The sequence below is a fragment of the Folsomia candida genome, unplaced genomic scaffold, assembly GCF_002217175.1.
Source record: "Folsomia candida strain VU population unplaced genomic scaffold, ASM221717v1 Fcan01_Sc044, whole genome shotgun sequence".
NCBI classification, from domain to species: Eukaryota; Metazoa; Arthropoda; class Collembola; order Entomobryomorpha; family Isotomidae; genus Folsomia; species Folsomia candida.
This window is the reverse complement of record NW_019091236.1, coordinates 776,679-803,684: the sequence shown is the minus strand read 5'-3', so window position 1 is coordinate 803,684 and position 27,006 is coordinate 776,679. Positions and strand designations below refer to the sequence as shown.

At 37.5% G+C, this 27,006-nt stretch overlaps 3 protein-coding genes and 2 long non-coding RNA genes across 5 annotated transcripts; 2 read left to right on the top strand and 3 right to left on the bottom strand.

The window, feature by feature from the left end:
* The first annotated feature begins 874 nt into the window (after nucleotides 1–874).
* On the top strand, nucleotides 875–2,693 carry LOC110861688 (fibrinogen-like protein 1). Its single transcript, XM_022110811.1, has 7 exons — nucleotides 875–1,045; nucleotides 1,129–1,185; nucleotides 1,709–1,792; nucleotides 1,864–2,002; nucleotides 2,072–2,236; nucleotides 2,359–2,486; nucleotides 2,553–2,693. Exons 1-7 carry the CDS (start codon nucleotides 875–877, stop codon nucleotides 2,691–2,693), a joined length of 885 nt encoding a protein of 294 aa, XP_021966503.1.
* Nucleotides 2,694–7,041: 4,348 nt separating this feature from the next.
* LOC110861715 lies at nucleotides 7,042–7,627 on the top strand. Its single transcript, XR_002549084.2, has 3 exons — nucleotides 7,042–7,159; nucleotides 7,234–7,354; nucleotides 7,414–7,627. It is a non-coding gene; the product is annotated as an uncharacterized LOC110861715 (long non-coding RNA).
* LOC118433202 lies at nucleotides 7,480–9,246 on the bottom strand. The gene is made up of 3 exons (XR_004833243.1): nucleotides 9,148–9,246; nucleotides 8,642–8,803; nucleotides 7,480–8,566 (listed from the first exon to the last, which is right to left on the bottom strand). It is a non-coding gene; the product is annotated as an uncharacterized LOC118433202 (long non-coding RNA).
* A 5,852-nt stretch (nucleotides 9,247–15,098) lies between these two features.
* LOC118433199 (cuticle protein CP14.6-like) lies at nucleotides 15,099–15,632 on the bottom strand. The gene is made up of 3 exons (XM_035844884.1): nucleotides 15,618–15,632; nucleotides 15,261–15,531; nucleotides 15,099–15,181 (listed from the first exon to the last, which is right to left on the bottom strand). Exons 1-3 carry the CDS (start codon nucleotides 15,630–15,632, stop codon nucleotides 15,099–15,101), a joined length of 369 nt encoding a protein of 122 aa, XP_035700777.1.
* On the bottom strand, nucleotides 15,400–26,706 carry LOC110861712. The gene is made up of 8 exons (XM_022110840.2): nucleotides 26,566–26,706; nucleotides 25,742–26,145; nucleotides 24,780–24,940; nucleotides 19,070–20,598; nucleotides 17,776–18,975; nucleotides 17,390–17,688; nucleotides 17,047–17,292; nucleotides 15,400–16,966 (listed from the first exon to the last, which is right to left on the bottom strand). Exons 6-8 carry the CDS (start codon nucleotides 17,645–17,647, stop codon nucleotides 16,577–16,579), a joined length of 894 nt encoding a protein of 297 aa, XP_021966532.2. The 5' UTR covers nucleotides 17,648–17,688; nucleotides 17,776–18,975; nucleotides 19,070–20,598; nucleotides 24,780–24,940; nucleotides 25,742–26,145; nucleotides 26,566–26,706; the 3' UTR covers nucleotides 15,400–16,576.
* Nucleotides 26,707–27,006: the final 300 nt, after the last annotated feature.

The window sequence follows — 27,006 nt, the reverse complement described above, 5'->3', positions numbered from 1 at the left end:
ACCGGCGTCGGCGGCGTCGAGGTCTGATATAACATAAATACACTCCATAGCACGGCGCATGTCATGTGGGTCGTCACCCGTTAGAAACACCATGGGTTATGATAAGCCTGTAAATATTCCATATTGTATCTCCAATTTTATATGCACTTATTCATAATACTGGTCTCAAGACTTGTTCAATGATCCAATTGCAATTTTTTTTCTGGTTTAAACACATTTATATTTGTATTGACGTTTGTATGAATAAATTTCCATGAGATGATTTTAAGCGTACCGATTTATGCATTTGTTCAAAATTGAGGTACGATTTGTCAAGTAAATATTTGGCCACGCGACTCAGGCATGTTCACAATTTACTCCATTGGAATATGAATATGTTGTACATACGTATTTACATATGTACATGAATATAATTTAATTTACTGATATTCTGGACACGATCTCTGTCGGCATCAAAAATTAGGAATACTCCTCGGTCATGATTGTCTCGTACTATTTTTTCCTCTTAATATTCTTGGGAGGAGAGATACAGTTTAATCAACTGGTAAGTACTATTTACAAATTTGGGGTATTCATTTTGGTCTAAATTGTATATTTACGGTATTAAAATCGTACTTGATTCTTAACCTTTTTGTTGGATTTAAATTTGAAATAAGAATTTGGAAATTAAACCAAACCGCCGGTTTTAAGTTTTTCATTGTTCTATTTTGTCTTAGGTGGAAGGTTCGGATCATAATGATGCACAAGCCTTTCGTCGTACCGTTAATAATCTACTTGAAAATGTTGGCAATTATTTTGAAAATTATCCTCTTCAAATTTCATTTTTAGAGATAGTTGATTTATTTTTTTTAAGCTGGCCGACCAAATAACCAACATGCCCACGAAGGAGGAGCTCGCCGCGTTGGAAGCCAGATTCCACGAGAAATTAGATAGTTTACAAACGGATGTCCTGAATTTGGAAGCTCTTATCAACTCGAAGAAGATGGGAATGGGTACAAATAGTGTAGAAGAAATTTACAATCCAAGGAAGCGGAGGTCAATTCCGGTGTGCATATAACCACTAAACTACTAAATAAATCCACGCAGGTATGTACCTGTTAAATAGTAAGGTTATTTATACTCCTTCAGGCGCCAGATTACGCAGCTACAAATTATCAATTGGGCATAACACCTGAGGCTAATAAGGTATAGGCGTGCGTTCATAATAAAATCGACGTGTTTACACAACGTAATTTCGCGAATTTTTCGAATTCCATAGATTGTGTTCAGGCTAAATAAATCTCATTTTTAAAGTTATTTTCATACATTATTACGTAAACTATTTGCTAGTAAATAGCATTGAATAGACATAAGTGATATAAGTCTTAGATTTAAGGTTTTTGATATTTACAGATATTTATATAAAACACGATAATCAATTTAGAATTTTTAAAATCAGCCTAATTTTCAGTTAAATTTTAACGAAACGTGTCAATTTGTGGAGCAACTACTTACTGTTCAGAAGGATCAAGCCGTAGTTTTGGACGAGATAAGGAACACTAGCCATAACATGCTTCGAGGTGTTGGAGCTATTGTGGAGGCAGTGGACTCATTGAAATATGATGAACGTATTTATTATTAACGATTCACTTGACTTAGCATGAATTGTGTAATTTTTATTAATTATTTATAACTGGTCAGCATATTAATCGATCGGAATTTTTTGCAGGTATACCATGAAATTGGCACAGAACCGGTGAAGGCTTGCGGGTATGCTTCCGACCTTACGAATTCAACGTTCCGCAACAAACAAGTAATTAATTGGTGGACATCTCTTACATAATTTGGTTGCAATGTTGACTAATTAAATAGTAATACGTCTAGCTCGTTTGCAACAAGGGTTGGACCCTAATTCAACGAAGGGGTACTCCAACCCATCCAGGGAGCGAGAGAACTAATTTCGAGAGAAACTGGGAAGATTATGAAAACGGGTTTGGTACACTCGACCAAGATTTCTGGCTTGGTGCGTGTAATCATGAAGAAAAATTGAGTAATTATGCAAATTTGGGTTAACTTTTAATCTTAACGCCAGGTTTACAAACCATCCATGAACTCACGATGGCAGGATATACGCGGTTACGAGTTGATCTCGAGGACTGGGAGGGTCACAAGAAGTACGCAATGTACGGCGTCTTCAAAGTCGGTGGTGCCCGAGACAAGTACAACTTAACGGTAGGCGAATACACAGGGACGGCAGGTTAGTGTCATCAGCCAAGCAAAGTAATATATCCGATTTCTGGAATTTTCATGCTAATCAGAAATTAACACATTTACCAGTTAGTTGCGTACCAATTCAGACCTTAACCTCGCATTTTGCAGGGAATTCCTTATCCTCAAATTCTGGAGAAAAATTCAGCACGTATGATAATGACAACGACGCCAACACCTTTACTAATTGTGCTGCTGAATATCGAGGTGGCTGGTGGCAAGGGAATTTTTGTTCCGAAGTACATATTTAGATATTTTTGTATTTATAGTTTTGAGCGTTTCACAATATTTTGTACAATTAATAGAGCATCCTGAACTCCGTATACCATAATTCCAGTCATGTCGAAAAACCTGGTGTCGGAGTGATCTGGTGGCATTGGACGGATACAGAATATTCCTTGAAGAAGGCGGAAATGAAAGTTCGCAAGCCTTCAGCATTCACCTGAAGTTCTGACAATGGGGAGCCTACATGTTGTGGATTGTACTGTACATGGGATTGGGATGTCATCAATGTACCGTATTTTATGCACAAACGAAGCATATAATATTTAAAATAATATAGTATGCATACCCTCACACATCTAAATAAAAGAGAGCTACATATGTACATATTTGAACATGTTTATGTTTGAACGTGTTTAATCACACATTTATTAATCCTTCCAAATGTACTTCAACTATGGTCACAGAGGATCACGATTTAATATAGCATAAAGTGAACCAACTAAACGAATCATAACGCAATTAGGGTACAATGTGGCGCTACTTATTAAATACGTGTATCCTTTTCAACAAACCTTTCATAAATTCAAAACAACAAGAGTAAATTTGCCATTTGGTTGATACAAAAGTCTTGTAAAATTAGTGGAGTGAGCCGATCAACAAAATTCTGCCCAAAGCTTACCTTCAGAGGTGCTAAGGAAGCTAAGATTTTTCGATTTATACAGCTATTTTCTCTCTTCTGGCATTCCTTTAACCACTTCACGCTCCTCTCATGAATCATGCCAGCTAAGGAAAAAAACACCAAATTGAATCCTGTCACGGTCAGGGCTTCTATTGCAACGAAAGCAAATTCTAAGGGGTTCAAGCTTTCGTGTAGACGGATGCACGCAAATCCTCCCAGAATTTCAAGGAGGGGAAAAGTTGCCACGATCACGGGGAAAATGCGGGCTTGGATGCAAGCATTGAACAGTTTCTCAAAAACATGAAGCTCCTTGTATTTTTGCGTAAACTTGACACGTGTGGAGTCAAACAACTTTACAGACTCGAGCCACAAGTGGATCATTCCCGCGAAGAGCAGGCATCCAGTAAAGAAGCCCGCAGTCAAGGTCACATAGTGTACAGCGCCAAATTCAAGCATGGCCAAGATTAGGAGAACAATTGAGCATGGAGCCTGACAGGAACTCCGTGAGAGAAAGATTGAACCAAGAAATGGCTGTTTGCACGGGTGCAAGAAAACAAGGATACCGACCGGAGCGGGAAATGCGAAATATCCGATATTCAAAATGAGAAACAGGAGGCGGGATATTTTTAGCACGTTTCGTCTCGCCTGGTGAGAGGAACCTAGGCGCGAGATTATAATGTTAGCAACAATTTATTTTAAACGGGTATAATTTTTTGGGCGGGAGTCTCAAATCTTACCATTTTTCCTTTCGTGGTCAATGGTCGGTTTTGAGGTGACATTCAGCAACTGCGGGATTCCTTTATCAGCTTCCCAATACAGGATGATGAGTAGATTGGCTATATATGATAAGCTGAATAACGCAGAATTTAGCTTCGTCACATGGTTCGCAGTATTATTGTGCCACAAAATTCCGTACGTTTGTAGCACGACGTAAATCACATACGCCACGAAACTAACACGGTCCAGCAATGCCCCAAGTCCCCTTCTGCATGTCACGAGTTGTTTATCTTTTTCAAAAGTGAATGATAACCAACAAAATCGGTCGGCAAGGGAGAAATTTCTTTTTAAAAATGGGAGCAGGATTTCTGACAACATTTCAGAGATCGGTATTGCACTTGGGTACGTACGTCATACCCAGAAGAAAGATCGATCAGAATAAATAATTCTTTTGGGGGGAAATCATTTATTGAGGAGAATTTCTTATTACTATTTCAGTTAAAGAAGAGAGAATACGGTAGTAAATGTAAATAATTGAGATTAGGTAATCATAGATATACATCGATACGGGTCGTAAAAAATTCTTATCTAAGAGTGCACCTGCTGAATAATTAATTATTCTGGTTAACGACATGAAAAGGGTGGATACTGATAGCTTAATGTACACTACCTTCAAATATCAACTCATTTATTTTTAATTACACAAGCTCATTTTATTATGTACTCACCTGTTTGTAAGCACATACATTAATTATACTATGAAGGAAGGTCGCACACTAAATAAATTGCATAACAAAATGTATAGATGGAAAATCAGAAAATTACTTATTTAAATTAAATCGGGTTCATGTATGAAATATTAGTTTGTGTATTTTCTTCAATAAAATCCTACTGAAAAACATGTATGTACCAGAGTGTGCAAAAAGGCGCCTTTTTGGGAAAAAATTCATGCCGTTTTGCCCGTTTCAATGCTGAATTGCCTTTTTGCATGCCTTTTTGCCCATTTGATGCCTTTTTGCCCATTTGATGCCTTTTTGCCTATTTGATGCCTTTTTGCCCATTTGATGCCTTTTTGCCTTTTTCTGTATGTTTCCATTGGGTACCGCCTGTACCATTTGACAAATTTTTCTATGGAGAAGGAAGAGTGACAACAATGTAATTTGCTTTAAATTTCGGTTTTTCTAAAACGTTACCAACCTTACACTTTTACATAACTATTCCACAACATTATTTCCTTCGCACTCATGATACTTAAGAGTATTTGTGAATATTTGTACACCTCAAGATGTGCATAAATTTTTTAGTGGTGTACATATATGTAGATGATAATCTACATATAGATGATAATCCAAATCGGCTTAATATCTTAATTATTCACATGTCGACAAATCCTGTAAACTTTGAAAGACTACAACGAACAAATCATGGGAACGTATTATCAGATTGCCCCGATTTTACCAAAAAGACAGTTCTGGCAATCGGGCATGGCTAAAATTCAAGTGCCTAATAGGCAAAAAGGTATTTCAGGCACGGCATGCCTGTTTGCCCTTGCACACTCTGGTATGTATATACAAGGTAGGCATTAATAAATTTTTGACAGTTTTCTTAGAAATTTGAGTGTATATCTATATCACATATGTATAACCTAATTTTTTTACCAGAATCATATCTTTGTAGTCTGGTAACAATATTATTTAGTGTTAGTGCTTTACTTAAAGCGTATGTCCTTCGAGTGTGCCGTGGTTTTGTTACTGAAAGAATGATCCTGGATGAAAATTTTATATTTCGAATGTGACGATGGGCGTAAATTATTTATTTCGTGGATAGTGTTAGATTGGTACCCGCGCCTAGGGTATTTTGACATTTATGACATGCCCTGTCTAGACACTACTGGACAGATAGATATGCATATATGTAGATATCTTCGTATTTAGTAGCTCCCAATACCCATAAAACACCATTATCTATTATTTGATTTATACATGCATATATAAAATGAGTTCTAAATAAGTATTTTTGGATGATCTAATTTATTATTTTTCGGTAATCTATGTAATTAAGTATTTTTTTAGGACATGTCCTATTGCATTCTGAACGTAGGGCATTTTGGGCAATTCGAATCAGAGGTCAACGCCGACCAATTTGACGGCGGCGCCAATTTTGGGGATTTTTCGGCGCGGCGTCTCAATGTTGAAGGAATAGGGAATTAGATTTATCGGCGGCGGCGGCGCGTAAAATTATATCGGCGTTTGGCGGCGCGGCGGCGTGAGACCGGCGGCGTTGACCTCTGATTCGAATTGCTTTTTGAGTTCAGAATTTTTATGAAAGTTAAATTAAATTATATATATTTTGTTTTGCTCAAAAAGTGCTTGGTTTTATATATAGCTTTTTGAAACATTCTTGGTTTACACGTTGTTACTGTTGTTAGAATTTTATTAAAACATTTAATACATAACGTTGTTGAAGAACCAAAGGTAGATTAGTGAGGTTCGTTTAGTTTAGGGATTAAAAACTGATAACTTCATATCAGAGCTTATGAAGCTTCTAAATATGTATGTAAGTATTCTGGAATTGACAAAATTGTAGCTTGTTTGCTTCCTCGATGCTGATATAAAAATTATTATTTACAAGATTTTGCAAATTACATCCCTCTGCTAAATCTACCTACGTATGTACTTCTGTACATAAACTTGCAAATTCGTGCATGGTTGAAACCATTAATCATGCCACTCGGAATTACTAAATTTTTCCAGCCAGCTTGTACCAACTTCGTCATTTTCCAACGAACTATTTCATGTGCGGTTTACTTTAGTCACACGTGGATCACATTTAGTAAATTCTTGTTAATTAGCATTTAGCACATTAGAGATATCAATTGGTTAAACTTAATCATCATCTAGATCAATAAATATTTTCAAGTGGTTATATTAATTAATAAAGTTATTGAGTATGTAAAACAATTCTAGGAACACATTTACACCATTAAGCTCGAAAAATATTGCTTCCAATCTGTCTGCTCATATTTATTGTAGACCGGAATCAATTAATTTAATAGTGATCTGTATAACACATCACGCTAATCTCCGTGCAGATATTTTTTAAAAGAAAAACCACAAAGTACATAATATTACAATGAAAAAATTTGCAATTAAATTGAAAAAATAAGCAATTATCTGCGGTATCGGTGGGTATAAAAAGTAGGGTCATTGCAATGAATAACATCCAAAACATTCAAGACTTCAAGCTCTTCTCAACCAGCTAAAACTTTGTAAAGATGTCTCCCCTGAAAATGTAAGTTTCTGAAATATTTATATTTTCCCCACAAGTTATAAAAATAATTATTAAATTTTTCCTCTTAATTGCAGGATTGTCGCTCTCTTCGCGTTTTTCGCCGTTGTTGGGGTCGCTGTTTCCGATGAGGGTCGTCCCGCTTCGTCTGCATCGGCCTTTGGGGACAATGGCGTCTTGTGGCAATGTCAACACCCGGTAAGGAAATGTCTAAAAATTTCAAGATATATTTCTGAGTTTTTTTGTTCCTATGACAGTGCCAAAATCTCCACTGCGATGACCGGTACAGCCGATGCGAGTTTAGAAATGGACAGTGCTGGTGCTTCAACTAGTTTTCCGATGCAATTTTGACATACGCCTCACTCTGGAGTAATTAGTGCATAAATCTGTATGAAGAAATTATTTATGATTGGAAATATTTATCTTTAAAGTCAAAAGCGGATTATTAAATTAGAGCTTTGAGCATCATAATATTTGGAGATTCCAGCAAATTTTGATAAATAGTGCAGTAAATTTGATTGCATTTACATATTTTAATCGTGTCTAATTAGTAGGAATTTTTTATGCTATGCTAAAATTAGGTTGCACCTAAAAGCAGAGACTTTGGAATTATTTGTGCGTGTGCATGGAAAGCTCTTATCGTCGAAAATGGGCATAATGAGATTTACGAAAAAAGTCTAAATGATACTGGATTGTAAAAATTCATAGGCAACTGTACGTCGGAGGCTACATAGATAATTAGAATTAATCGGAGTAAATTAATAATCATAAATATTTATTTCTGCAAAATACTCATATTGACGTCGTACTCGTCACATTCAATAAACTTTTGCATAACATGAATATTTAAATCATAATCAAGGAATTAGGATTTTCAGGATCCATGTACATACGCCAATATGTATATGCAAATACTACTAGTTCCAAAAATCACAATTGTTATCTTCGTACCAGCAGTCAAGTATTAGCATAATTTAAAAATCCATCATGTCGAACAGTGATTCCTTCTAGAATAAAATTACTACACCATCAAGCCAGACACTTAATAAGATCAAGATTTATGCACCAAGTAAAATACCTGAAAGATCTGTGACAAATACGTATGCACTAATTGTCCAAACTTGGGTGGAACAATATCTCCGAATGTGCCACGCTTGTGAACATAGCTGCCTAATTTGTTCTCCAGGTATTGTTCTATCCCTCTCCCAACCCAGTTCTCCGTGCCATTTCCCTCCGATGTGTCCACTTTGGCTAAAAGGCCGACAAATCTTGGCAACAAAAATATCAAGATGACACATATGTATGTAGATAGATAATTAGCATAAATTAGTAACCCTGACTCAACAATGTGGGTACGAAATTTTCCAGGTATGTCGCATGGAGTAATTATTCCGTCAGAAAAAGTTTCATCTATTTATTTAGATAATCGATAGAAGAAAATTATTTTATTTGATAACTAGTGCGAAAAACTGGGTGGAATGTTACCACAGGAAAAGTCATTGTTATCAGCCAATCTGACATGCGATGCATTCATGTAAGTTAAATTTGCTCGGAATGTACATATCATGTCAAAATCTATTGTCCAATTTCCGTCCGAGTGAAACGTAGTCGTGGCATTCATGAGGGATCCGTTCGCACGGTACAATCCTGTAAAGAGGAGAAATTACATGGGTGCTTAAAATTTAATGGTGGAATTCACTCAGACGTTCGAAATTGCAAAAAATTAATGGTATAACAGAATTCTGTGCACTATGAATTTTTACGTAAATAAAAATAGGGATGTTATGTTTGCAACATGTTTTTAACTTGATTTGTCCCACAGAAGTTTGGAATAGTTTCCCATAGTATTTTTTAATTTATGTAAATGGGGAAGTTTACTGTGTTACAAATTTGACTATGTATCTATCAAGACAGAATTATTTTTCATGCGAAGCTTATGGCGAGCATGACGCGGTTTTCATAGACGGATAATAAATAAATATTTCAATAACCTGAAAGTTTGACATTCTGTGCGACGAACCGAACCGAAATGTGACCATTTTCCAAATCCGAATAGACGCAATCCGGCTTAATGTTAGCTGCGATATTTGTCAGATTTGAATTTCTAAAAAGAATGGTTGATTTGGTTAGTATTGTAAATTAAAAGTCTGCTATTTGAACGTTTATCCATACTCAAGGTCCACTTGGAGCGAAAATAATTTGTTAGAAATGTCGATTTTAACCATATTTTGGATATTTATCGAGTCCAGTTTATCTCGGGAAAAGCTTGGAGACGATGTTTCCATCCAATGCGTCAAATTGTTTTCGCGTAGTTTGAAATTCAAGTAGGTATCCATTTGAGACGTGCCGAAACGTGGCCCTGGTAGTGGTCAGGTTGAAAATTTAGTAGTTAGTTATCTCTCAATTTAGAAATGTACATAGATACATTCGTACTTATGCTACCTTTTAAGAAGGCGGGTATTCCAAACATATCAGCGCGAATAGCCGTGAGAACACCGAAGAACAAAATTACAATTAAGTGAAAAATCATTTTCTTCCAAATTTTCCTATTTATCGATGAACCATGTAGGGTTGAAGGTGTAAAAGTAATTAATTAGAAACTGAGACAACTTGTGTTTTTAAATTTTAACAATTTCTGCGGATTCGCCCACTTTCGTCCTTCTGTCACGGAATGTCATGCATTCGCACTCGCAATTTCTATATGTGCATGTCACGTCAAAGTTTAGCATAATGAATTTACAATAATAATTAACAATCAAGCTTAATTAACGAATGTATGTATGTACATCCATACATAGGTTTGAGGTCTCATGAACTTAGGTCTTGAGCAATACATACATACGTACATATTATCATCGCTGGGTGTATGCAAGTGGCAATTTTATTAGCAAATTGTTAATTATTACGGCTATCTCTAAATCTGCGACTCCGGTACTGCACGTTAGGCCACGCGGAGAGATAAATGAAAGGGAGGGATAATGACTTCATTTTCAATTCCTTAACAAAAAGATAGAGCCAAAACTCTAGTTCGTTAATGGTTTTATGTATGTATTTATAATTAGCTCATGGTGTGCCCCATTTAGATATATTTGCGTTCAAAGTTTTTCTAAGCCATGAAAAATATTATGAAAAATTCGTCACACCTGTGTTCTCTCCCTGGAATCATGTGCTTATCGCTCTTAGACATTAATCGATAACGACGACCATAATCGTATTTTCCAAGATTGCCTTGTAATACCCACATTTCATCTCTTTGTCAAAAACAATCATTTTATTCCTGCCGAATCCTCCATGTAGCACGATGGGCTTCAAACTGGCCACTATTTTCTTGAGAAGTGTCCCTTTTCGGGCAAAAATTCTCCATTTTCTTAACCATTCGTCAGAATCCTCCCCAATTTTAGAGAACCTCGGCGTGATTCCGACAATCGTGAGGTACGTCGGCACGGTGAAAGTGATAAACACGGTGCACGTGTAAATCCGCAGAAGAGGTCCAACCCTTAAGGCGATGAAATTACTAGAAATTGTAAATCCCAATGTTGCAACGACATAAAATAGTAGTGAATTCAGCAGAAATTCTAAGCACCAGTGATCCACCAGGATTACTAATTCCCGGTATAAATTCAAATTTCGGACACGTAGCATTTTACCATCCACATCAAAACAGATGGATAATGCATTAGAAAAATTGGAAAATGCTAACATGCCAAAAATCGTTGCTTGAGACCAGAGACAGGCTATTTCGAAAATTATTATGAAAAGAGTGGCACCACTTCCGAGCAGAAATAAAGCACTGTTTAGAGACCAGGCGACATTTGGGTGCAAAAAATCAATGACCGAAGCACTTAACGTAATATGATACGGATTTGACCCGGATATCTGAAAAATTGTGGGAATCATGAAGGGAGCCAGAAACCCGACAATGGAAACAATCATAAAAAACATTTTTAGTCCAATATCTGTACGATAAGTAAGTAAGTGATTTATTTGCGAGATTGTTTGGCATCATCCTTGTACAATCATATATTATTATTATATAAACTTGTATTGTTACGTCTGCTCTTCCTCAAATTCCCAAATTTCATTAACAGAATATCTGTACGATAAACGGGTGCTCGAGCAGCAGAAGAGGAGGTCGGTTTATTTTCTGAAATTTGTTACATAGATTTTTAGTTTAAAAACTTTGGGCAATTCAGGCAGGCCTTGGTAGAAGTGTAAAATTTTCACATTCCGTAAATTTACAATTTTTGCAAAATTTTACAAATTAGTTTACACATTTTTGTAAACTTAATCAAATCAAGGGCGTCTTTTATTGCGTCAAAGTTTGCAAAATTATCTAAAGGGTGTTAATAAAGTCCGATCCCATTTTTCCTATAAAAAAGTGAAGGCTAGTATAAAAAAAACTACCCGTGATACTTACAAAAAATGTTCGACATATTTACCTTAGTATTTGGTCTTGTTACCATTTACTTTAATCATGCCCTCAACTCTTTGTTTAAGGCTCTGTGCTAATTTTTCCAATGTGTCTGTGGGAATCGAATTCCATACATCTTGAACTTTTTTTACTAGCTCTTCCCTCGTCCGGGGTTGTGGCTCTTTGTATATATTTACCTTAAGTATGGACCACAGGTTCTCCAGGGGATTCAAATCTTGGCTGTTTCCGGGCCACACCCCCTTGCTCCAGACCGTTGAAACTTGCGTCTTGATGAGACTCAAACTCGCTTTTGCTGTATGGGCTGTAGCACCATCCTGCATGAAAACTATTTTTCTTTCATTCGGAAATATTTCCTTGTTCCCCATGCTATCGAAATAGATAGGTAATATTTTTTCCATATAATACTTTGCATTGACTGTTTGGCCTTTTGGTATGATATGTAGAGGAGTCACGCCACGTGCACAAAATCCACCCGCTACCATAACTTTAAGCCCGAATTTTGGGACTGCTCTTGATGGTACATCCGATTTGTTTTCTGTCCTGTAACGAACATTTTGTTGGTTCAATTTTGGATATAGCTCAATAATAGATTCGTCAGTCCAAAGGATGTGACTGCGCAATTCTTCACCAAGTCTTTTTTCACTCAAATGGCCACTTTTCTGAAGGAGTTCTCCAAATTTCAGACGGTCATCGATATTTTTTTGTGACATGAGAGGTTTTTTGGTTAGTTTGTAAGCTGTGTGACCCCACCTCGTAGATTTCACAAATTTTTGCACGGTCACATAGTTAATTTGCTTCTTCTTCTCTTTATAGCGTTTTGAGTCATTTAACTCCCTTGCACAATTACGTAATGAACTACCGGTTTTCTTGTAAAGTCTGTTTTTAATCATTCTCTTTGTGGTAGGTGACACCTTTCTGGGTCGCCCGGGTCGCTTTTTGTCGTGGACAAAATTTTTGTTCTTCCATTTCCAAACAGTTCTGCGGCTGCAGCCCAATTTTTGCACAATTTCTGCAGGTTTAAACCCCTGCTGATGCAATGTTTGTATCTTAACTCTAAGATGCTCATGACTTACACGTTTAGTTGTTCCTCCCATGGTAAAAATTTGAAATAAATAACTTCACTGGTTCAAAAGTTCCAGCTGAATTTGTAACAACCGCGCTCCAAAAAATTAATGGGATCGGACTTTATTAACACCCTTTATTTTTACAAAATTTTACGAGTTACCAACCACTGCGTGAATTGCCTGATCACAATTTTCAGAAGAACACATGTATGTACGTATGTACATATATTGATTTTTTAAACATAAACAAACCTTCTCGAATTTGGTTATCCATTTCTACCAGAACATTAAACACGTGCAAGAACTGCTTCCCGAATGGCAGTAGAACCAAGTAGATCAGAATTACATAGAACCCGATTAAAGCGAGGCAGACAATGGACCCGATAACCTTTGCTATCGTTATAGTCCCGGGATATCGAAGATTTTGAGCAACCACCATTATCGGACGAAGTCCCGGACCGAAGAAAATTGCGAGACGAAGGTAGACATCTTCAATCCGTGATTTTTCAAAGGAACACACAATTTTATGACTTTTCCTACAAAGATCAATCGGGCTGAGGAAAATCAGATTGAAAAACTTTTCTTGAGCAGCTATAATACATTCCAGCTATAATACATTCCATTCCATTGTATTCCAGAGTAATGGAGACGCCATTTCTATATTTTACATATAACGTATGACAAATGAAATGGAGTGTTTTTTTTAACTGCATAAATAAAATACGAGACACCATCTTTATTTATAGTTAACCAAGCTGCCAGACAATACAATTTTTTGCATGGTCTGAGTGGTCCAATTTTCCAGACATATTGCGAATTAAGGAATAACAACTTGTGTACATATGTGTATTTATTTACATCCGTGTATTTACATGTAAATACATGCGTGGGCGAACGTGGGCAAGAAATGTGTAGGTCAGACAAACTAAATTCATCTCAAAGGTTTTAAAATTACAAGTTTCAATTAATACGAAGGCAAATCTGTGATTTGTTTATGATTTATGACAGTTTTACATGAAAGGCTCTCACTTATTTCACCATGTTAAACTATGTGGAAGCAAACAAAAACCTTGCACATTTGTCTGCCATCTGTGCTGCTCTTACGTGGTCCAGTTAACAGGGTATTCCGACCCCGGGTTTTACTGGGTTGGGGTTTTGGGGTTTTACTGGGTTTTACTGGGTCGTAAATTAATAAAACCCAGCGGGTTTTACTATGTTAAAGGGGTTTTACTGGGGTTTTACTCGGGTTTTACTAGGTTTTATCTCAAATTCAAATTGATAAATCAATCTAACTAGTTTGCAGGTGCTTATAACTCTAATTAAGCACTCTGAGCAATATTCCGTCAATTTCTATATTTATTTAGAATTTTTCTTTATGATCTAAAAATAACAATTTACAGCTAGACTTTGAGTTTGATCATATTAATGATTTTTGGGTGTGTCTTTTGGTATTTTGCATCAGTCTTATGGTAAATCTTGATAGAATACATCAATTTAACAAATGAGTATAACATTGCAATTTTTAGCAGTTCGCCCCAAACATTGAGTAAAACCCAGTAAAACCCCAAAACCCAGTAAAACCCAGTAAAACCCCGGGGTAGTTGTTTTCAGAGTAAAACCCGGGGTTTTTCCGAACCGTGCCAGTTAATACCATTTGAAGAATCAACATGTTCTCGCTGCCTTGTGCTACATATATCAATTGAAACTGGCGTTTTAAATAATATATGTGAAACCACATAGTTGAAATTTGTTGCGCTAGATATAGTGTAAAAATCATTCATCACCAAATTAATCCGGATTATTAATCCATAATCCATAATCCTGAAATTTCCAGAATTTATGAATTAATCCTGACATGAATTAATGTCACGAAAATAATTTAATCACAATCCACATCATTTTGTGGTTAATCCATAATCCTTAATCCACCCTCAAAAACCAATAATCACCCAGCTCTGATAAAGTGCATAATACATATGTAGGATAGTACTTTTATAAAATTGTGCAAGCAAAAATTGTGTTGTAAAAATCATGCAATTTATCCACATTATTTCACACAAAAGGGTTTATTTTCAAGAATTGTTGAATTTTTACATTAATACATATATTTACTTAAAGATGATTGAATTTGCATTTCTGAAGATAATAACTCATTTATTTATGCACATATCGTTTTCTATATTTTAAATATAATTCAGACCAGATAAAATTTAGCCCAAATAGTGTTTATGAAGCCGCTCAAGATTCATAAATAATTCGAATTCGCATACATTGCAGTGTGCATTTCACAAATATTGCTAGGAAATAAATAACATGCACTATTTACTATACAAATTTTTGCAAACATTTTATTAATATTTTAAGATGATCTCTGGATTTTAGGCCACATTTAAATTATTCCGTAACCACGTGCCACATATTATGAATACAACTCCGCAAAGCTTTTTTAAATTACTGGAGGAATTGGTGGGGGAGTAGGAAGATGTTCTCCACTGGGGTTAAACCCATTTTCATCAGCTATGTACACGACTGTTAAAAATTAAGCAAACAATTATGTCAACCGGTCATCATGCTCTAAATATCTATCTGCATATTTTCGTGAAGTTACCTCTGATAAGTTCCCCCTCTGGAGAATAATATTGGTAGGAGCCTTGCACAGTCTGAATCTCATTGTTGGTTCCGCGTCCTTTCAAGTACCCATTCTCCTCTGCCTTGATTCCATTGCTAGTTTCGTAATTGTAGGAATACGTGCCATCACCATGATTGATATTGTCGTACCGCAAAATGTGTGCGTAACGCTCATCTTGTCGGCTATTGTAACCACTTTGGGGCTTGCAAGACACGAATCCCGCAAGGCAGACAGAGGCAACGGCCAAAAACTGGATAATTAGTTAAAAATAAAATTGACACGGATATTTCAGACAATGTATACTTTTTATTTTATTATTTGAATATTCTGTATTACCAAAAGTCTTTGCATCAGGCGTGATATATATTTCTGCCTTGGGATCGTCGATGAATGAAGTTATTAATTTGAAATTGGACGATAGACTGACAAATGATTTCTTGAGTCGGATCTTTTATATCATCAACATTATGAAGATTACTAGGAATTAAGGCATTCATAAATTTTCCAAATGCATGAAAAGAAGACGACTCGAAGGACAAAGGGTGATAATGAGATTTTCATTCATGCCATGAATTAAAATCCATGAATACCCTCCATGAGGTTCATGGAGGGTATGAAATATGTAATACGTGAATAACAATGGTTTGGGGGCTTTATTGGTAGAGTAAATGTGGTCAAAGTAGTATGTATGTTAGGATGTAACGATGGAGTTTGTGAAGAATTTGGCGTTCTTCTTGTGGTCAGTAGATCATCTTATTTTTTTGCAAGGAAATCACTACATGCATATGTAATGTGGGAATATCTAGCTAGATTTCAATGTTGGAAGATGCCCCACATTGATTTCATTAGTGCCGATAAGTATTGATCTGTTTCAGGTCGTGAACCGATAGACGTTCCGGAATGCAGAGACCGATTAATTTAAAGCTAGAGAGATGCGATCAGACGAGGACGCCACGGTGCCAGCGGAGTAATTTCCAGGTGGAGGGGGATGAGGTGTGCTGATGGCGAGAGGAGTGGATTTTCTACTGTGGAGGGACGAATGGCGTCAGCGCGGTGATGATTCGGGACACTTTGGATCGTTGGCCAGGAAGACTTTACGTGAAGCGGCCAAGGGTATAATTCTTACTATAGAGGTTAGGTTATCTTAAAATTTGAATTTATTCAAACATATTTTCAAAATGATAATCTTTGACAGTCTCAACGCTACACAAGTCACTCATCCCACCACGATGCATATCCTTACGGCGACAATTGCAATGCGCCCTACTCAGTCGTGTCCACATCTGACCCTTCTTTCACTTCTGTTCAGCCCAAACCCTTTTCTTCTCCCCCTCTGGCAGACCCACTAAATTAGCCATGTCCTCCCTCATTTGCTCCAACTCTGGGCAACTGAACGTGGTCACGCCAGCCTTCTTCATGGCCATCATCTGTTTCCAGGCCATCAGGGTGAGTCGGGCGTCCTGAACCGAGGAATGTGCGTCCTCCTGGACATTTCGATGGAGGCAGTGCCACGCCAAGTCGGCTAGCCTTATTGAGCCCAATCGGTCACGGGAGAAATCCTGCACGTCCTCCGTGCGAAATGGAGTCTCCTCCCCCTCCTGATACTCCAACGCCATGAGGTCACCCACTGTTGCCGCCCCCACTAGCGTTTTCCCCGAGAAATATTTCGTTAAATAATAACGAACCTAGAGGAAACAATAATAATTAGTTAGTTGTGCCGGTGGGTCATGTGGAAATATGAACCCCGGAGCACAAAAAAACGTACCATTTTCAGCGTAATTCCCATTGCAGATTTCGCAGCAGACACCCCGGTGACCTCGGTGTGGAAGTTCTTGATGGTACCAGGACGGTGGAGGACGAAGCAATGGAAGACGATCCTTCCGTGCATGTCGACAATTGACAAGTCTCCAGCTGGCTTAAACTTAACCGTCTCGAATGGTGTAACTTTCTCCAAGTAGAAAAAGAAGGTGTGACATTTAGCAATCTTATCGTGCCGAATAATCTCACCGCACTGCAACACAAACAAAACAATGTCATTATCATCACAAATTATTATCCTCCACCGCCACCACTACGTTTCAACACAAAAGGTTATTATAACCACTTACGTGGTTGGCCGAGACTTGGCCCCTGGGTCCAAAAGCGGAGGACGAAACACTCCCACTGGGAAGTATTTCCTCGACCTTTGCTGCCTCCTTTACCCCCATTACCGCCTTCCTAGCCAGTTTATCAGCCACGGGGAGTCGTTTCTTGATTCCCTGGATGGTGGAAGAAATTGAGATGACATGGGCAGGTTTCAGTTTCTTCTTCTCCTCCCCCTTCTTAACAAGCGGTTGCAGTAGGTCAAAATAGTCGTCAGACTCCATGCTCAGCGCCTCGTCCACGACACGGAGAGTCAGAGGTGCTTCTTCAAAAATAATAATTATTATTGTGACCGGTGGGTGGGGTGCAAATCTCAACCCCGGTGTCACTACTCCTCCTCCAACAAACTCACCTCTACAACATCGATGCGTCCTTCTCCTTCTTCAGCCATGATATTTGTGAGGGGGGGGGTGGTTATTATTATTGAGGGGACAAGTAAGTTTGGACGTTTATAAACGTGGTGGAATTGTGATGTGATGAAATGGTTGAATTTGGTGGATGGTACTGATGTTGGTTTGGGAGATGGGTGTGGGGAGGGCGCTGCATGCTTCCAACTCGCACTACAACCAGCACACCGGATGAGTCCATCCACCAACAACGACGTTACAAGTGTAACTCTGCACCGGGGTATATATTTCTATATATCCCATCGGCAGAGTAATAAAGTTGTATTTGGAACGTTTGTGTGGAGGTACCAATTCCTGCTCTCTACTAAAGAAGCGGTGGTCTGCTCGTCACCACATCAGCCGGAACTTTCTCCCAAAAACATAACTAATTATTTGTTGCGAATTTAATTGCTTGCAAAACGATAATTCAAGTTTTACCAATAAGTAAGGTAAGGGAGTAACTTTCATCACGTTTTGACCGGTGGGTGACCTGGTTACGTCAACCCCGGAGTCATTTATAGTTGAGGAGAAGGAGGACGGAAAAACTTGGTTGAAAAACGGAAAAAACGGAAAAACGGGCGCAAATGTGGCCATGGAGTCAAACCACTTCAGGGTTTTAATACACTCATAGGACCCTACCACATATGCAAAGGACATCAAGATCTGTGAAGGGCAGGTGGTGAGGCTCCCCTCCTGAGTGATGCAGTTTCATTTCTGACAGTGAAATCTGGCTATTGATCACTTGTAGGGGTTAATACTGAAGGAATATAATGTGTTCTTATTGTCCTAGATAATTAACTACTGAATAAGGTTATCAACTAAAAAAAATAGCAAAAAGTGTGATTTTTTATGTTGGCAAACAAAGTGAAAGTGCCACGAATTGACAGTGCAGACGATATACAATAATAATGCTTTATTCTTTGAATCTAAACAACACCGGTATTATTAAACAACTGGGTCCTATCTATAAAATCACACTTCTTGCACACGAATCCAGAATAGAAATCATTCGGTTGTGGTTTGTCATTTGAAAAGGTTAAGATTGAACCTCCGCTGTCAATAAAGTTGCACGCCTTTAGCATAAAATCGGTTGCGATGAAGTTTCCATATACTTTGTTCAGCATGCTTAAACCTTCTTCCTTCTCAGCCAGCCATTGAAGGGCAAACTGCAAAGTTCAAACAAATGACAGGTGGGTGAGTTAGTAAATCCAACCCCGGTGTCATAATTATGAAATCCATAAGTGGGAGGAGAGCACTCACGATGTAATATGACTCGTAATGGTCAATATCATCTAAAGAATCCATGCATTGTGCCAAGCCCTCGAAGATGCGGGATCCCTGTTCATAACACTGAAGTACAGCAGGGGTTTGTTGAACGGAATGAGACCTACGGGCTTGAATTAGTCCATTCGTTTTTTGTTTCCCGATACTACGTTTGAGTTCAGATGGAGTCATTGTTCGAAGCATCTCCCAAACCTCCCCGGCTGGCTTCCCCTCGACCACATCGTGGGAATTGCAGATGTAAATTTAAAGGCTGAAGTGGGACATCTCGTGGATTTGGTGAAGGATTTCGTCTTTTTTGTTGTAATATCGGATCAGATCCGAATCGTTGCGACGTGAGTGTTGTTCAGGGGTGCGACCAGCATCGGAAATTTTCATTGCACCAGTCAGCACACGTTTACGTTGGATAATAAGTCGAGTGGGAAGATGTACGTAGAGGTTATGTTGTGGTCTGTCACTACGTGGACCGTGGTTCACGACATAATGACTTGCCCCTTTCCTTGGTGAGTTTTTCTTCCCACACGTCCTCCAACGTATGTCATTTTCTCCAACGATATCTCTTCTTCCAACTTAAGGGTTGTTATACACCTATCTGGAACTATCATGTGTAAAAATTTCGAGAGGATCTGTGTGTGGCAACTAGTGAGGTTCTCCTCCTAAGTATGCAATGTATGTATGTACGTACTGACAAAATTTTCAATTTGACCTAAATGTCAGAAATTTGCGAAGCTGTCTGGCTCTGTATTGAAGGTACGTCTTACAAATACAAAAATAATGTCAATATGAACTCACAGTTGTTTACTTTACCATTCGGTTTTTAGGAGTGCGACAAGAACCCTATTTTGTATACCCTGGAGGACTTTTCTTTGACCCAATATTGCAAAAGTGTAATCTGCCTTCAGAAGTAGATTGTGGAAATCTGTAGGTCGTAATTAAATTACTCCTCATACTGGTAGATGAAAGGCGTTAGGAGAACTTGCAGCACACAAACAATGCCCAATGCTAAGGAAATATCCAATACACTGCAATCGGAATTAGGTCGTAGAACAAGTAGAACGTGATAATAGCCAACCCCATCAACGATGTTAGTAAAGCACAAACGCCGATATCACTTATCTTATGGACCGATGCAAGATAAATGTGTAACATTTCGTAAACCCGCCACATCAATCCTAAGGAGAGTTTTCCAAGTCACAGTTATCCCATAAGGAAGAAGACGAAATCCACTATAGCATTCACGAAAACGAACATGAGGGTTCCGATTCTGAGAAACTCAAGGACGCAAATTGTGCAGAAAATACTGCGCAAGATGAAAATCTTGAATGAATGGTCTTGAAACATTCTGTCTGGCATTAACGCTTTAAGCGCGTAAACGTAAGCATCCAAATCGAAGCGAGTTCCTAAGAAACAAGTGAGGACACCACAAATGGGAATAACTCTGATGACCAAGACAGAAACACGTGTGAAAACCTCCAGCAAAGCGGGTTTCTTCGTCTCCGCCGTCGATACTGCAATGAAATTAATGAGGTTAATTTAGGTTATCCCAGTTAAAAATTAGATGTCAGAAATTTATTTAGGTATAGGAGTCGCAGAGTTGGATATTTAGGTAGAGGGTGTAACTCCGAGAAAACATCGTTAGATTTGAACGAAGAAATATAGGTACATTGATAATCGATAAGGCGATAATAATTTTATATGATGCATTAATCATCACCAAATTTACACACAATTCGTTTGTGTTAATTTTGTGCATATTTTGTACAAGTATGTAAACATGTAATGACAATTTTTTGGTACGAATTTAGCAAATGCGACTTGTACAAAAAAGCACGAATCAGCTTCACATTTTCATGGTAAATACGATATAAAAGAAATAATCCCCGAAAACCGCAGAAATGGCTGATAATAATATTCTCGGAGGATGGAAAAAGTTATATGAATTCCTTAGAACGCTTCGCGGTGAAGCAAGTGAAGAAATAATCCACGATATAAAGAAATTGGAATCATTATACAAACAAGATATTCATTTGATAAATCATATCATATTCCTGAGGCGCTGTAAGAAACATGGTATCATGCCAAAAGGGCTACAACTAACGGAATTTCCGAGAAGATTCGGACCTCATGAAAAAATGAACAAGATGCAACAACACACTGAATCAAGACTACTAAGTTGCATGATAAATATCAACTACACCAAGTCGAACAAAGTTCAAATTGATATTACCAAACTAAGATCAAGAATTCGTTCAGCAATCCCGTCATTGTGGAATTGGGTTTGTAATTTAATGAACACAATGAGAAATATCGTCCACTTAAAAATAAGCCGAACCCAGAAATACAAATTCAAAACATTGATGGAGAAAAATGTGGATCAATTTTTTAGCAAAATTTATCAAACCAATAAGGACCTACTATGTAAACCGACTATCAACAACATGTCATCTCGTCCCCTCACAAAGTTTGAAGAACAATTGCTCAATTTAGGACTAAATTTTTCACTACACTGCAAAAAACGCCCGTCGGTATTTCAGTACGGACGTATCAAAAATCGCATTGCGAGCCATCCGTACTTAAATGAAGTACAATTGCACTCCGTGCAAGTAGGAATGTATTTAAATTTAAGTACGGATGGCTCGCAATGCGATTTTTGATACGTCCGTACTGAAATACCGACGGGCGTTTTTCCCGTGTACCCGTAAAAAATGTCGGATACACAATGTGCGACACTGCTGCTACCATCGAACTTCGCATGATGGATATGGAACTGACAGATCATCAGAAAAATAATATCAGAACCGGAGTAGCGAAGATAATGTCTCAAAACATTCATAAAGAGAATATAAAACAACGCTGGGAAGCCTGGATAAGAAATTCAATCAAATCACTATTAGAGGATGACACAATTTGCATTACAAAAGCCGACAAAGGAAATTCTGTTGTCATAATGGACAGAAATAAATACATAGAAAAAATGTCATCCATGATTGAAACAGGCCATATCGTCGTACTAATTCTATAAAGACCGAAGTGCAGTCAATAGTTAATTTTAAAAAGACCGAAGTGCAGTCGATGATTAATTTTAAAAAGACCGAACTACAGAAAAAAAATTCTAAAAAGACCTAAGTGCAAGCATGTATTTACTTATGGATATATCTTGCCAAAACGATTCTTCATATATCGCGCGACTTAGCCATAAGTAAATACATGCTTGCACTTAGGTCTTTTTAGAATTTTTTTTTCTGTAGTTCGGTCTTTTTAAAACTATTCATCGACTGCACTTCGGTCTTTTTAAAATTAACTATCGACACTTCGGTCTTTATAGAATTAGTACGACGATATACAATTTTAAATCACGATCCAACTCCACTATATGCCAAATCGGTAGCTGAAAAGTGCCACAAATTGACAGAGCTAAAACTTCTACCAGAGAATTTGTTGGAAAAAACCCCAAGATCACCAATTATCTATGGAGCCCCAAAGATCCACAAGAAAGACATTCCTTTGAGACCAATTGTTGACTACCGCCACTCTCCAACTTACAAATTATCCAAATACCTAGCAAACATTTTAACGAAAGTTGCTTCAAATCACGAGTTCACCATTTAAAACTCTGCAGAATTTGTTGAAGAATTAAAGAAAAAAAGATCTCGGGTTGGGGACACAAAAGTTTCCTTTGACGTTACATCACTGTTTACGATGGTGCCAATTCCAGAGACTCTTGAATACATCAAGCAGAGATTAGAAGAATATCCAGATCTAAAAAAATTGACTTCACTACCCATCGACGAGATCATGTCACTCCTGGAATTATGCACATCCTCTTCATACTTCCAGTTTCAAGATAAATACTAGAAACAAAACTACGGTACTTCGATGGGATCACCACTATCTCCAATTATAGCAGAATTTTTCTTACAAAAATTGGAGTTAACCAAAATTAAGAACAACCGAAGAATTTACTTTTGGAGACGCTACGTGGATGACGTACTGTGCATAGCCAGAGGAAGAAATCAAGAAAAAATACTCCAAGACATTAATAGTTTTCATCCCTCCATTCAATTCACAAAAGAGGAAGAAGTTGACTAAAAATGATTCCTCCTTAGGTCATTATGTATATAGAAAACCAACCCAAACGTGTCAGTACCTCAACTTCCGGTCATTTCATCCGCGAGCACATAAAATCGGAGTTATTGACACCTTGCTGACTCGAGCCATCAGACTTTCAGATGACGAACACGTGAAGGATGAAATTCAATTAACCAAAATCATTCTCATGAAAAATGAGTATCCACCATCGTTAATAAATGACAGACTAAGAAGAGTCGAAAAGAAATGTCTACAACCTCGTCCCAATAACAAAAAAGATGAAGAAGTCAAGAAAAGAATTATTCTTCCCTGGACCGGAGACGTGACATCGAAAATTGCTTCATATTTAAGAAACAAAATGGACTTAGATATTGGCTACTTTCCTGGTCCTAAAATTGGGTCAATTATATGTAATGCCAAACAGAAATTGGAAAAACCAAGAGCAGGAGTTTACAGTATGCAATGTAATTCTTGTCCTGCTGTGTATATCGGTGAAACAGAACGAGATTTTATGATCAGAATTACCGAACATCAGAATGACATCAGAAGAGAAAGTACAACCTCGCCTGTCGCCGCTCACATGATAGAAAACGACCACCAACTGGATCCTAACTCTTTTAAACTAGTTGTCCCAGAACAGAGAAGATTCTTCAGGAAATTTAAAGAAGCTTTACACATTAAAAAGCTAACGAACAAAATCAACATATCCAATGGAGTCAACATCAATCCAATCTGGTCCTCAACACTTCTGAATTTTTTATAATTTAATCGTGACCAAGTAACATTTTTTAGAAACTATTTTTCCAAAAACATGAGTTGTCAAAAGAATGAATTGTTTAAATTTTATCCGAAATCTTTGTATTCTTGCCTGACGAAGATGACAGTAGTTCATTGAAAGCTAGCAATTTTCAAAAATAAAATCAAGTAATAATCCCCGAAAACCGCAGAAATGGCTGATAATGATATAAAAGAAGTACAAATTTAATGCATTAGTTGCAGATTTTGGTTACTTGGGATTGTACGGTACTATGGATGTGAAGACAAATCTGGATACCTGTTTTGAATGTGAGGCGTACATATGTATTTAAGTCGTAGTCAATTTTTCATTTAAATGCTTGCGACTTTTTTAAATCAAAACTATTGTATATTGAAAAAACAAGCTAAAAATTAGGAATCGCACAGGGTTTACGATTAGAATTCCATTAAAGGACGCCCGTGTTGAAAAATATTGGGGTCAAAGTGCATACCAACGACATTGATGACTGAAGGAGCTTCGCTTGAATAGATGGCTACTTACTATATATTTTATGTATCTCGTGGGATCTAGTAACCGTAACTCATATAGCATGAGGATTGTTTCCCCTTCTAGTCAGATATTGGTAGTTCATGTACCAACGAGTGCCTTGGTTTTCCCCACGTTTGGGGAAAGGGAGAGAATATTTACCAAAAAATTGAACTTTACCACTGGTGGTAAAGAAAAATATTGGTCAATATTTTTCTTCAGTGCAAAGATACGCGCCTTGTAATCGCCTTTTCGATATAATTAGATTGCTCGGCGTGGGAGGATATTTTTCTAAAATTGAATTTATTGACAACATACTTCAAAGAATTTGTAACTTTCAAATTTCATTTTGTAATTTTTCCATCGGCTTTTCCGTATAATTCTTGAGCAAGTTTTTCCCTCTCTCTCTTCATCATTCCTCTAGCTCCCAATTTTTTTCCAAGTTTATGCCTTTTTGGGGCCAACAGAGATTCAATTCCCTAATTTGTAAAAATGTACTAATTAAAGACTGGTAACACCTTAAAGAGCAAGATTGGATACCCACTAAACAATCCGGTAATAAAACCATACCTTTTCACTTTCACTCATATGATGACTGATTATGATAGAGAATGAAAATATATTTCCTGCCATTTGTATGAAATTGAGTGAAAGATGCAGTAATTTCAAATGATTGAGTATGAATGAAAGGATTTCCCACTCCCTTCATTTTTCACCTCATGCTTAGTACATGGAGCGAAGTAAGAAATGAAGCCCGATGGGTGAAATGAAATGAGTTTGAATGAAAATGACAATGCGATGGTGTGAAGTGTAATCCTGCGAGTTGGTTGAAATTTCGAAATTGTGGTCCACGTTAATACAACCAAAGTTTCTTGAGGAAGTTTGTGCGATAGTCAAAATTTTCAAAGATATTTGAGGTTACAGTTAAAAAGCGGGCAATTTTTAGCACGGGAAGAGAATGGAAGTTTAGTTTGCTTCCTCCGCCTGGTAAAAATCGCCCGTTTTTCAACCTTGACCTCAAATATTTTGCCAAATTCTGACCATCGCACAAACTGCCTCAAGAAATGTTGGTTGTATGGACATGTAATACATCATTTCGAAATTTCAACCAAATCGGAGGGTCACACTTCACACATCGCATTGTGAATGTGAATGAAAATCCTCACTCAGAATTCGGAATGATTGAAGTTTGAATGAAAAAGTTTTGTTGAACAGGTATGCTGGTAACTTGTAGAAATTATTACCGGATTGTTTAGAGTGTACAAAAACAAAATGCTTACTTGACCACTAAATCCATTCCCTCTCCCAAATTTGCACTGCGTTACGTAATATTCTGCATTATATTTTTGCCCGTCATATTTAAAATCTTGCGCAATCATTCCTGTGGCGTCTTTTATGACATCATTTTGATCCTGAGGAGATTTCCCTTTGGTGCAAAAGTGACGTTCAAAATTATTCACGCGGCACAAGTTCCCTTCCAGCACTTTCTCCAATTCAGATTTGACCACGGAAACTTTGGCGTTCGCGTTTTTACCCGCGGCGGGATAAACTTGCATGTTATAAATCCATTCTCGCTCGTTTTTATCCTTCCCGGCATATATTCCCCAGTGGCTGAAGCCCCCTTTTCGCTGAATTTCGATGATGTCGCCAATCTCCGCGGTTAGAAGGGCAAGCCAGGAAAATCCTGTGAAAATTGAGGTGAACAATCAAACAATTAAGATGTTAATCTTTTAGCGAGGGTGATTAACCACAAGAAAATTCATTAACAATGGAACCTTTCATCACGCTACACTGAAGTCGGTTAGCGAGTTATACTAAAAAATCAAGTAAAAAAATACGAGTCACGTGGCCATTAATTTTTTGCATAAATTTTCTATCGCCTTCCCTCCACCAGGCAAAGCCGAGACACTCGTGGGGACTTGGCCCTCAATATTTTTCTTCAAAAGGGAAACGGAAAACGGAAATATGAGTGTCACGTGGTTCCTAATTTTTGGCTTAATTTGTTGATGTAACTCTCTACATAATCTTGGTTTAGTTTGAAAAAAGGTTCCATTGTTAAGTAATAATTACAATGGTTAAGTTGTTTAGAATTATTTTTACTTACGTTCCATTTTCTGATGTGGTACTTTTTTGCACAATTAATTAAGAATTCATGGACTGCATAAATAAAAAATGTGTATGTGTAGATAGATTTTGTGTATGTCGGGTGTTCTCTTTGTAGGCACGGTAAAGACTAGAGTGCGTAATATTGATTTAAATGGAGACGATTTTTTTGGATGAACTGAGGAGTCTGTATTTTTAGAAATTGGACCCCATCCAGGTAGACAGCGAGAGTGAGAGTAAGCGTAAGATATGAATTGCAAGGCAATAAAGGAGATAAAGATTGAGATAAGTGAAGAATCAAGATATGCAAATCTTTATTCCGCAAAATGACCCATTTTATCGACCATGAGAGCTTTTAAATGTTGCATTCTTCTATTCAATCAAAGGTCACGAAGTGAGATAGATATGGCCTCAAGGTGAAAGTGAAAAGCAGGTTTCCCAA

Bases quoted from the DNA above. Each gene is read 5' to 3' on its own strand.
- LOC110861712 (XM_022110840.2), bottom strand. From the start codon at position 17,647: ATGGAGTCTGACGACTATTTTGACCTACTGCAACCGCTTGTTAAGAAG. The intron at 17,293-17,389 runs GTAAGTGGTTAT...TTTGTGTTGCAG, and splicing joins GCCAAGTCTCGGCCAACCAC to TGCGGTGAGATTATTCGGCA. The intron at 16,967-17,046 runs GTACGTTTTTTT...TGTTTCCTCTAG, and splicing joins TGGGAATTACGCTGAAAATG to GTTCGTTATTATTTAACGAA.
- LOC118433199 (XM_035844884.1), bottom strand. The intron at 15,182-15,260 runs GTAACTTCACGA...AATTTTTAACAG, and splicing joins AGAGGGGGAACTTATCAGAG to TCGTGTACATAGCTGATGAA.
- LOC110861688 (XM_022110811.1), top strand. From the start codon at position 875: ATGCCCACGAAGGAGGAGCTCGCCGCGTTGGAAGCCAGATTCCACGAG. The intron at 1,793-1,863 runs GTAATTAATTGG...TAATACGTCTAG, and splicing joins CAACGTTCCGCAACAAACAA to CTCGTTTGCAACAAGGGTTG. The intron at 2,487-2,552 runs GTACATATTTAG...TACAATTAATAG, and splicing joins AAGGGAATTTTTGTTCCGAA to AGCATCCTGAACTCCGTATA.